General features: G+C 38.5%; 1 protein-coding gene across 1 annotated transcript in view; it reads right to left on the reverse strand.

Moving 5' to 3' along the window:
* The window catches only part of si:ch211-236l14.4 (SITS-binding protein), a 48,450-nt gene extending 36,888 nt beyond the window's left edge, over positions 1-11,562 (reverse strand). The window contains exons 1-2 of the mRNA XM_038275713.1: positions 10,910-11,562; positions 7,627-7,798 (exon numbers count right to left, since the gene is read on the reverse strand). Coding sequence (XP_038131641.1) covers positions 7,627-7,798; positions 10,910-11,380 — 643 coding nt within the window. The 5' untranslated portion in view covers positions 11,381-11,562. The remainder of the gene's footprint in view (positions 1-7,626; positions 7,799-10,909) is intronic.
* Positions 11,563-11,890: the final 328 nt, after the last annotated feature.

Below are 11,890 nucleotides of genomic sequence, written 5' to 3' on the forward strand. Positions count from 1 at the left end.
AAATTAGCGGTCGTAATTCTCAAATTATCCATAATTTATAAGCCTCGCCACCCCTACCGCCAACTGGGGTGGCAGCAGGGGTGGCAAGGCTGTCATTTAGGGTGGCATTTGCCACCCTATGCCACCCCAGTAGATCCGCCTATGACCCACAAACCAAAAACCATCCATCCATCCATCCATCCATCCATCCATCCATCCATCCATCCATACATACATACATACATACATAAAGAAATGTGCAAAATGTGTAAAAAAAATATGCCCCCACATTCAACCATTAATAGTAATTACAAAGGACATAATGAAAGTCACTTTATTTCCTTTCAATAATTTCACAGAATCATCTTTTTCCCAAAGTGGCTTCAGACAGAGAGTTAAATATTTATTGTCATTATGTTAACACCTGTGAGCTAATGTGGATTATCTCTAGCTCTCTAATCTGACTAGCAGCATCTAGTCTAAGAGCTTCTTTTTTTGCTAAAATTATATATCTACCATCTATGAATATGTATTAAATCTTATATACAATGGATAAAAAATATATTTTGACAAAAACGTTTTGTCACCATTTTTCCCAATTTCTGAGGGTGCTATTGACAAAATATTTTCACCAGATGTTGGTAACAACTAGTGTTGCACCGATACTGATACCAGTATTGGGCAGGGCCCTGATCCAGCACTAAAATGGTGGTTTTAGTATCGGGGAGTACCAACAAATAGGGCACCAATACTATCTTGAGAGCCAAAAGTTTATTCAACTATTGTCACCCATTCCAGGTAGGCAACAAAAAGTTCTACTGGATTCACTTTGTATTAGTCTTTTTCCTGCTTCACAAAGGTAGGCAGCAGCTTGACAAAGCCATGATGGCAATTATTTTACATCCAAGTAGTATGCAGTTCTTCATAAACAAACACACACATCAATTTCAAACAGATGGTATCATTATGGTATCGGTATTGGCCAATACTGCATAGCCAGGTATCAGGTATCGGTATCGCGGCCAAGAAATGGCATCAGTGTAACACTAGTAACAACCAAAGTAATGTGGGCACAAAAAGAAAGCAAAAACCAAAAAGCTTATAAGTTATTTCTAATATTGTGAAATGACAGGGAAAAATGATTGAACATGCTTCCTGGCCGCCCTGGAGTGGCTGCCTAGTGGTTAGGGCATAGAGCTTGCAATCCTGAGGTTTTGAGTTCGAAACCCACTCCCATGGACTGCCACTTTGGGTCTCTGACTAAGACCCAAAACCCCACAATGTTTCCCGGGCGCCCCATGATGGCAGCCCACTGCCCCCAAGGGGATGGGTTAAATGCAGAGGTAAATTTCTCCAATGTGAGATCAATAAAATCATACAAAAGCTTTTCTTTGTAATGACAGCATCAAGATCTCTCATGTAAGCATTGCTCAGATATGATTTTGGCCCATTCTTCTGCATAAACAGTATTTGACACTTACTATGATTTTTGGTAGTTTCTGTCGATCTTCAATTGAATTCAAGTCAAATGATTAGCTGAATCTGTCTTGCAGCTTTACTCTCTTTATCTTAAGAAAGTTGAGAGTTTAAGTTATTTTGTTTTGAGGGTTATTTTCTTGCAAAAAAAAATTTTTACTCCTCTGTCAGATAGCTTGCAAGCAGAACCTTGTCATGGCCAGTGTATGTTCTTTCCAGCACTGGATTATGATCCCCAACAGTATCCACTAGAAAAGTCAGAAATTTAGAAACCCTTCTATAAAGGATGGTGCCATCAGAATATTTTGCAATAATACATTTACAAAGGTCTTCAGAAAGTTCTTTACTTCATTAAACGTTCTTGGCAGGGGCAGCGTTCATTAAACGTTCCTTTTGTCGCACCTTGGTAATGACACAGCATATCTCCTCTCAGCTCAGTTACGTTTGCATGGATAAAGACAGGTGGGACTGCGAGACGTTCCTCCAGTTGCCAACACTCTCAAATGTAAGCCTAGCCCATGCTTCCATATACTCTGGATCTAATATTTCTGCTTCTCTGCAAACATGTCTGACTCTTGATTCTGTTCAGTACTTCCTTGCAAGCAGCCATCTGACATTCGTATGTCGGCTCCAAAAACCTCTGTTTCTTTGACTCCCTGAGGTCCTCTTAGGTTGCCCATGTCACTCAGACCTCACCATGTTTATAATGTGCTCCTCCGACTAACTAGAGTAAGTGAAGACAGGTCACATGCCCAGACCTCGTGTGCAACGGCTAAAGGGTTCAAGCAGCTGTCCTCATATTATATTAAAACTCCAGTATGTTTGTTCTCTCAAAGCAGGAACAGGAAGAAAGGCGGAATCGGAGGTCCACTGTGGGCTTGGAGCCAAGATGGAGTATCCTAATTAAATTTACCAGTTAATTCATTCAGCAGAAAGCTGTAGAGTCCTTATACCTTTCTGAGTATTTCTTGATAGGAAATTTTAAACTGCTAGTCTCAGATGAAACCAAAACAAAGAAAAAAGGCAACAAGATTATCTTGATCACATTTCTGGAGTCCATTGATTACATAATTGAATTAGAAAATGCTGTTTGAGTTGAATATTAAATCTGTATTTTATAAAGTATCAATTATTGAACCATGTTGCTGGTTCACAGAAACCTATTTAAGCTTTGTTTGACAAATGGGTGATAGTAAACGGCTAATCATATGCAGGTTTATATTAGAAACGTGAATAATAATAAACATTGTTTACTTTATGCAAGACATTTTAATGGTAAGTATTATCAGATTTGCCTTGGTTTGCTTTAATAAGTATATGAACATTTATTGACAAATGAAATGTTAATTGAACTCATCATTGGAACATTTTAAAGCTATTTCACGTCAAATAGTTTGGGTCTATATAGGTTAGGCTTTAGGTATTTCGTTTTTCAAAAGAAAATATTAATTTTAAAATGCTGACTTAGGAGGTGCCTTACTTTGAGAGTAAAGTTCTCCAAATACATTTTGTTTCTTGGCTTGTTCTTTGTCTTTTCATAGAAGCTCTAGAAGCTCTAGTTCAGCTCCTCTTTAAGTTCTCAACGTCTTTAAAATGTTTTGTTTAGCAACGTACTTAAAAATATCTTAAAGAAAACTTGATGAGCTAAGAATTAAAGATCGGGTTTTAATTATAGGTTCCAACTGCATGTTTTTAATATTGTTTGCATGGAATTCATTATCTTTGTGCTAAAATATTTTTTTTTTATCTGATGGTCAAAAGGAGCCAGTGAATTTAGATTTTCATCTTTGAAAAAAAAAACAGAATATCAAAAACAACATTTCAGTTACAATTAGTGTTGCACCGATACCAGTATCGGGCGGGGCCCTGATCCAGCACTAAAATGGTGGTATCGTATCGACGAGTTCAAACAAATAGGGCCCTGATACCATTTGAGAGCCAAAAGTTTATCCAACTGTCACCCATTCAAGGTAGGCAATAAAATGTTTTACTGGATTCACTTTGTATTTATCGTTTTCCTGATACACAAAGGTAGGTAGCAGCTTGACAAAGCCATTATTTTACATCCAAGTAGTATGCAGTTCTTCATATATACACAGACATCCATTTCAAACAAATGGTATCAGTATTGTATCAGCAACATTGCACAGCCAGGTATCGGGTATTGGTATCAGGGCCAAAAAATGGCATCAGCGCAACACTAAATGATTATAATATGAATTTCCAGACTATATAAAAGATTATGCATCACAAAGGTTAAACTTGTTGTAGTTATATATTTCTATACCATAATTCCCCTTCCATTCCAAAGATACCCTATGATGCATCAGTCAAAAACAGTCTGCTTCTTTAACAGAGGTCTTACAAGTGCCTTATGCGTTATCTTGAGGGAGTGTATGGCCCTGACATAACTTTTGTGGTTAAACCTGTTTTCTTTGGTATCACATGTTAAGGTTGTGCTTATAACAGCATCATTAGGATTGCATGAGAAATATGCAAACCTTAGTCCCAAATGAAAACATCCTGTTAATGTTATCTGATACCAGGTTTCATTAATCTTTACTGCCAAAGTAAGAACTTCTGAAAAACAGCTAGGCCTGTTTTAAGGCTCTGTACAGAATGCAACGTATCTGTAAGAGGTTCATCATCAACCTTCAAACAGCTATTTTTTTTCTTGCCTCGGCTTTTTTTTAAATCTCTATGCAAAGCTTAACAGAGAACCAAAATATTGCAAGGTCCGCATAACCGTCTCATAGAGTTGCAAAAGGTTCCATAGGTTTAGGGCTGGGTACCGAACTTCGGTTCTTTTATGGTACCGACCGAAATGCTTCGGTTCTGCAGAGTATCGAAACATGCCTCGTCTTTCGCTACCAAGTTTCGGTGATTGGCTGTAACACTTAACGTGATTGCGTCAACCAGGAAAAATACACAGGTGGTCACGCCTACAGCCAGGGTTCATGTGTATCTGCTGTGAACTGGTTGCAGTGTCTTGGAACCCCTTTAAAATGCCCGCCAGGTCAAAACTGTGGCTTCACTTTATTAAGACTGATGCCGATAGTGCGCAATGCAATACATCGTGCACGGACACAATTTAAGAGCAGAAAGTTGCTCGGTGTTTGACTGCAAGAAGAGCGGACCGCAGCCGGCGCGACCATCCTCCTCTCAGTAGCCCGTGGGCAGAGCAAAGCCAGAGCGGAGTGAATCATGCTGCTTTCAAACTGGACGCAGCAGGAGCAGCAAAATCACGTCTGCTGCTTCCTTTTTGCTGCATGTACCGGCTTCTGACGCGCGGCTGAAGAAGCTTTGTATGGCTTGCCATAGCTTTGCTGTTCTGGCTACGCGGTCGAAAAGTGGGTCTGACGAGCGTTGGGCGGAGCTACTCTATCCTTTCTTTGCCTTGCAGCTATATTTGCTGTGATCAGTGGGAATAAAGTAGTTTTATTATGTTTTTAAGTGGGAAAATCCACCAGAAAACTTAATCAGTGCAGTCAGTTCATCCTGCCTTCCAATATTTCTGTCGGAGCCGCTCAGACTCCCACATACCAGCGGTGCTGTCAATAGGATCCCATTCAACGGGCTTGTTTGTCAGACATGGTAATTTTTCTAAAGGAAAACTGCTAAGGAAAAAGGTCCTCACAATGTAACAGTGAATATTAGACACTGATTTTTTTTTTATGTAAGGAAAAATCAGAGCTTAAAATAAAACTCATGATTTGTACTTTTTTATGTTGTGTAATTTTCTTATTCTTCGAATTGATATTATAAAACAGGTATCGAAAAAAGTATCGTTCAGGAACCAGTATCGAAGTGAAGGTATCGGTATTGGTACCGGAACCGAAAATGTTTGAACAATACCCAGCCCTACATACTGTAGGTTATGTTCCATCTTATATCAGAGATCTGATTGGTCCTTATGACCCTAACAGAGCACTTCACTCTCAATCTGCAGGTTTACTAGTGGTTCCTAGAATTTCTAAAAGTAGAATGGGAGGCAGATCTTTTAGTTATCAGACTCCTCTCCTGTGGAACCAACTACCAGTTTTAGTCCGTGGGGCAGACACCCTGTCTACATTTAAGGGTAGGCTTAAAACGTTTCCTTTTGATAAAGCTTATAGTTAGAGAGGCTGAGGTTATCCTGAGCTATCTGTATATTTATGCTGCTATAGACTTAGACTTCTGGAGGACATAGGGACCCTTTTTTCATCATTTTGCTTCATTCAATTCCCTTCTCCCACTCTGCGGAATCTGTTAGTTTAATCTCTAATGTTTTGCTCTCTCTGTTTTTGTCAAAGTAGCCTCGCCTCATCTGTTCCTGTTTGGCTGTGACACCATCCTGGTGAGAAATATCAGCTGTGCTGCTGCCATAAACACCTGTGTTTATAGATGTTGGAGATCAACCTGTTTTTCAGTGTAGTCCTGTTTCTCTGACTGTGACTGGCTGGATGTGCTCTCTTCATGGCTGGCTCAGAGCTTGTCTGCTTGGCTGTGTGCCTTTTGTATCTCTGCTTCTTTCTGTATGTCTGTTTCTGTCTCCTTAAAACCCGATTCGGCCTCTGCAGATGGCCGCTAACATTGAGCCTGGTTCTGCTGGAGGTTTCTTCCTGTTAAATAGGAGTTTTTCCTCTCCACTGTCGCTACAAGCATGCTTAGTTTGAGGAATTGCCTTCGAGTCAGTGAGTCGACGCAATCAACTGGTTTTCCTTAGATACAAAACTCTGAATCAATTTGACTGTATGATCTGGTGAACTACAGTATAAAGTGCCTTGAGATAACATGTGTTGGGAATTGGTGCTATATAAATAAACTGAATTGAATTTAATAGAATTATGTAACATTGGTGCAGGAGCTTGTGTGCATTTGTTTTAATATCCTTGTGAGTGATGATACAATTACAGGTCAGGTATAATACAGAATCTGTTAGTTAAGTCTCTAATTTTGGCACTTTATCATTTTTGTAACACACAATTAAAGCGTAACATTTACAGAATAGAAGCTGACATAAAGCTGCATGAAGAGTGCCATAGAAAAAAAAATTATTTATACCCTTGAAATTTGTTTCAGTTTGCTATATACATTAAGTAAAAATATGAACAGTTTAGCTTTCCTTTGTATTTAAAGGTTCCATTAGTGTTTTTTAAGCCTTCCAAGTCAACTAATAAGTATGTATTTATCTGATGAAATAATGCCTTTGGCACTATCGAGTTTTAATTTGATGTGATGAATTAGTTGTTTTCTGTTACTTTTTTCCATGACATCTTTGTTAATGTGAAAAAAAAATTGAAAAAGGTTTTCCAGGAGACACTAATAATAATTGGTTTGTCACAAGCCATTAAAAAATGGAAATCTATGTGAAAAACCATAGAAAAAAAATCAGTATCAGACCATGTTCATCACTGTTTTGCGTCACAGAATAACAATGTAATTCAGTCTAAAATATTTGAGAACAAAATTCATTTTGTTTAAGAAGCTGCTCAAAGGCTAAACACCAGATTAGGACAACTTCTAAGTATTAAGTTCCACAGGCTAATGCTGTACTTTGCCACACAAGCACATGTACACATGCACTGTACACATTCCTCATCAGTCACATTAACCATTCACATCCGCTAGTGGTTCCCGCTTTGCCCCCTGGAAAAAATCTAACACCCCCCAAAAATAACCCATGGAGTTAAACAAGTCGGCAGGGCTCTCTTCCAAAACGGTCCTTTTAATAGAGACAAAAGGCAAATACGCCTGGATCCCTAAGAGTCAATTTAAGATGATAAAGGTGGTTTGTTTCCCTTTGTGATCTAATCCTAAAATTAATGGAGCGAAATGCCATCGACAGGATTATGCCACACTCTATTTGTGGGTCAGACAACATACCAAATCAGCATTGTGTTTTGTTTGTGCTGCCTTAAGAGGTTTGGATTTATATGCAGTCAAAAAAATCAAAAACATGAGGGATTTGAGATGCATGAAAACAACTCAACTCAACAGTGGGTTTCCCTCACACCCTGGGATTGCAGACCCACCGGGACAGTGTCAGATTTCCACAATCCTTGTGAGAGGTGTGCAGAAACAGCTGACCCTGTGTCGTGTTACACATTAGAAAAGACCTATCTGTTCTTATGTGTTCATTGGTGTGTGTGTATGAAGAGCATGTTTCAAATCCAAACAATGGCACCTTACCCGATGAACCAAGAAAGAAGCGTTCCAGGGGAGAGCCGTATCCAGATGGTGTGTCCCTCAGATCGCTGACCACGTATGGCTGCATTGTGATGTTCTGATCATTAATTGGCCAGGTCTGACCCTGGACACTTGCACCGCCGTACCAGGAGACATTGGCCATGGAGAAGCAGTCCTTAAAGAATGCAAAATGTACACAAACACAATCAAGCACAGACTGAATGCAACAGAAGTACTCTAGATTAATAGATAAAGGTGCTAAATGGGAAGTTCAACAATACAAATAATCAGTGAGGGTTTTAATGTTAGGCGACTCATTGCCATTGGCAGCATTTCATTAGCGAGACTGAAAAAGTTATCAGTTCTTCCATAAATCAGTTTTTTATGAAGAGCTTCCAAGTGCGTAGCAAAGTTAGAATCATATCCAGTTCATAATCTAATAACATTTTCTTTTTTTTTTCTCTTTTTTTTATGTGCTTGATATCTGTTGGTGAAAACTGAAATTCTTTTCTGTGTTTTTACCAGATAAACAGGAAATGTCACAGTTTTTAGTGTTTTCTATTACTGGTAGATTGGTTTGCACAGAGATTTATAAAAATAAAAAAAGACTTTGTAAACAGAAATGAAAAAATTGTCCACTTTTCACCTGATCGTTGATAAGTGCAAAGGCACTTAAATACTGAAGCAATCAGACTTTGGTGAGATTAGATCCCAATATACTCATACAAGTAAAAAAAAATTATCAAGAAAGACATAAAAAAAAATAGCGAGCATTAAAAAGGATTCAATGGTCTTATTGTCAACATATGTAAATGAAGGCGCCTTTATTACTAAAGATTTTATGCTGAAACAAATGTAGGCCATTGTAGTGTGAGACTTTATTTAAATTAGACCACAAAAATGGATAGAAATAAATCTATGTTACATCCCGTCTAGTCTTACTTAGTGTCAGCTTCATGTTTTACCACTCAAATGAACTAAACTTCACTGTAAAACTGACTGACACAATGAGTCACGTTATACTTGTTCATCGGACATCTAAGAAGCGATTGAATAAATAGGGTTTTCCAAAAGAAAGACTTTTCACTAAATGCACAAACATGTCAGCGAAGCTGGGATCCATGCCCATTCAATCAACTAAGAGGGCAGGATTTCGAGAAAATGAGGACAACAAAGGCGACATGGACACAGACAGATTTGTCAGGAACAGTCACACCACATGAGGGAGAGTTATATGATGAGGAATGTTCCACTGGAGATGGATTAACCTCACTAAACATCACAATAAATAAGTGCTTCTGAAATTTCAGACCAACAGTTTGAATGGACAAGTTACTGTACAGTGAACATGAACGAAAAACAGTACAAAAACAATAAAAAAAAAAATCTGTCATTGATGTATACTAAAGATCAGCTTTCTGGCAAGTTTGATCAGAGCAGCAGCTAATGTTAAACTGGTTAAAATTAAAGGTGTAATCCCATACTATTACTTTTAGTCAGCTCTTCTTATTGTAAATATTTGTTTGCTGAAAGGTAATATCTACTATCACAAAAAAAAAAAGCTTCCATACACATATAACTCTGGTGACACCACATAAAGCATCAGAATATCGATCAGAGTTCTCTTTGTTATCTTATTGTTTGATTTTTCCATTTCATCTATATTTGCTTTTTCCCCTCGTAAATATCTAATTTGATATCACCACAGAAAAATATAAGTGTTTATTACCAAAAGGGTATATGGTTTGATCAAACGTGTTGCATGAAGATGTTGCATTAAGTCAAACCAAGGTTTCTGGTAGCCTTGCTATGATTTGCAACCCTTTGACTCATTTTTAACTGAAAACTTTGCAGCTCAGATGAGTCTTAAAGCTCTAACAATTCCTTTGAAAATCATGCTATTTCTGTCGCATGTTATATGCTGAAAAGAATGCAACCGTTTTAGGTATTTACTTAATCATATTTAGGTACTTTAATGCAATTGTTTTATGTCCTACCCTGCTAACATGAAAAAAAATTGTTAAAGTAACTAAATATGATTAAGTAAATGCCAAAAATGGTTGCATTCTTTTTTTGTGTGTAAATGCAACTCATGGGTTTGATTGTTGTGTTTCTTGCGATCAGCCCACACAAACACAAAGCCAAATTAGCAGGGTGTTTTCTGCTGGAAGTATCCTTCCTGCATTACCCATTTGTTGTTGGTTTTTTTCTCCTGCCGTAACATAAACTAATGCATGATAACTTTTACTTTTTCAGTTCAAGTCTTTTAAATAGCTTCGTTCTTTTTTTTTAATATACATTTGCATTATCTTTATAATTATTCCCAAAACTTGTGGAAAGATGCATTTTGCCACAAAGGACTGTGTGACCATGCCAAGTAAATGATCATAATAATTAAACTGAAGATATATAATTAATCAAAAACCCAGATTTTGAAAAGATTAACCCTTTATAGTGCAAGTTACCGTTTTTGATCACCTGCATAAGCCTTACAAATAGAGTCCCCACGTCCCTCAGTGAGGTCTAGAAGCACTAGATCTATATCCAGCCATCCAGCAAAGATGCTGCTACATTGTTGTACATCTTATTTTGGCATTCGACCAATTAGATTAACCCTTGAATGATATATTACCTACTGTAAATTAAGTTGGGAAAAAGGTAAAATGTTAAAAAAGTAAAGTTAAAAAAATAATAAGCCTAGTTAACTATTATATTTAGGTTTATAAACAAAAACAAAAATAAGTACCAGTATAAGCATTAATGTCTCTAAGGTTATGTTGGACCAAAAAGAAAAAAGTGTTTCTATCACTCTCAGAGTGTTTTTCATTAATTGCTTGTAGAAACACTTTTGTTATTTTTCTTAATGTATTCGGGCAAGTTGGCGTTTCTTGTTATTACATTGACATTCATTTTTACCATTAAAATATACAAATATTTTTTATTTACAAAGGTAATAAGGTCTTATCCTGAATTCCAATAACACTATTGGCTTTATTTTTTGATTTCCAAAGTATTTCACTGAGTAACCTATAAAGGGTTATAATTACTATTTCATATCCAATATATATAGGCCTACATTATCTACATAGATATAAACTCGGAATACGATATGGTATGGTCTCCCAAATTTATTTCGGGACAATGGTTTGGGTTTGCACAGCAAATAATCAGTTCATTGAATGTAATTTCAATGCGTACAATAATAAGGTCTGTTGCTTTTCATTCACCCTATGCTGTGCGCAATGAGGTTTCTAGCGCGGACTGTCTGGCCGGTGCGCGCGCCTACCTTCAGCTCCACATGACATTGCACCGGCGTCCAGGCCATGCTGTAACACTCAGTCTCTGCATCCTCGTTAACCTCCAGCGAGATCTTCACCTCGGCCACCGAGTCCCATGTGTAGCAGAACTCTGTTTTGTTCAACCAGCACAGGTTCCTCACGAATGGGACCTCGATGTCGGGATTCCTCACGTTTCCCACGTCTATCTCCACGTAGGTCCTGTCCTCGGTCAGAGTCTGTATGACCAGCGAGTGGGTTCTCCTCTCCCAGATGAGTCCACTGAAAGTCCCCCTGAGGATCCAGTTCTTGTTGGGCTGGTCCACCACTTGCCAGTAAATGATCCCGATGGTCATTACGAAGAAGACAGCTACCCCCAGACAAGCAATAGCCCCTTTCCACGTCTCGTTCATCTCTTTGAGTCCCGTGTCCCATTTTACCTCCGGGATGGGGCTTGGGTTCCTATTTCGAGCGTGGGGCATGTTGTTTGTTATTCACCTCAACAACAAATCAAAGTTGAAAAAAAAGAAAAAAGCATCCGTGCGTCAATAACTCAGCTGCATCATCATCGTCATGTCATTTTTGTCTTTTTAAACCAGTCTACGCCCCATCTGCACGCCGCTCACTCTCCTTGTTAGTTTTACGCGTAATTGTGCCAGCAACTGTGACCTGTCACGTGAAAAAAAGCTGTAAGACAAATAAATCCCAGCAAGCAAACTAAAAAGCATTCATCAACAAATGACTTATCGCATTCTGTCGCTACTTTATAAGGCTTGCGTTTGAATATTGCACCGGCTGCGTTGAGCTCGCAGGCAGCCCCGAGCCGCGGTTGGCAGCAATGTCTACGAATAGCTCCGCAGACTCTGCCTTGCTTGTGTTGTGCACTTTCTGACGTAACGCAGGGTCTTTTGGCGGAACGGCGCAGAGAGGGGAAATGGGGGGGGGATGAAAAGGGGGGTTGGCAGGGCACTGGAGTTACCCACTGAGGGTGA

The sequence above is a fragment of the Cyprinodon tularosa genome, unplaced genomic scaffold (genome assembly GCF_016077235.1).
Source record: "Cyprinodon tularosa strain WSP-4 unplaced genomic scaffold, ASM1607723v1 ctg121, whole genome shotgun sequence".
NCBI classification, from domain to species: domain Eukaryota; kingdom Metazoa; phylum Chordata; class Actinopteri; order Cyprinodontiformes; family Cyprinodontidae; genus Cyprinodon; species Cyprinodon tularosa.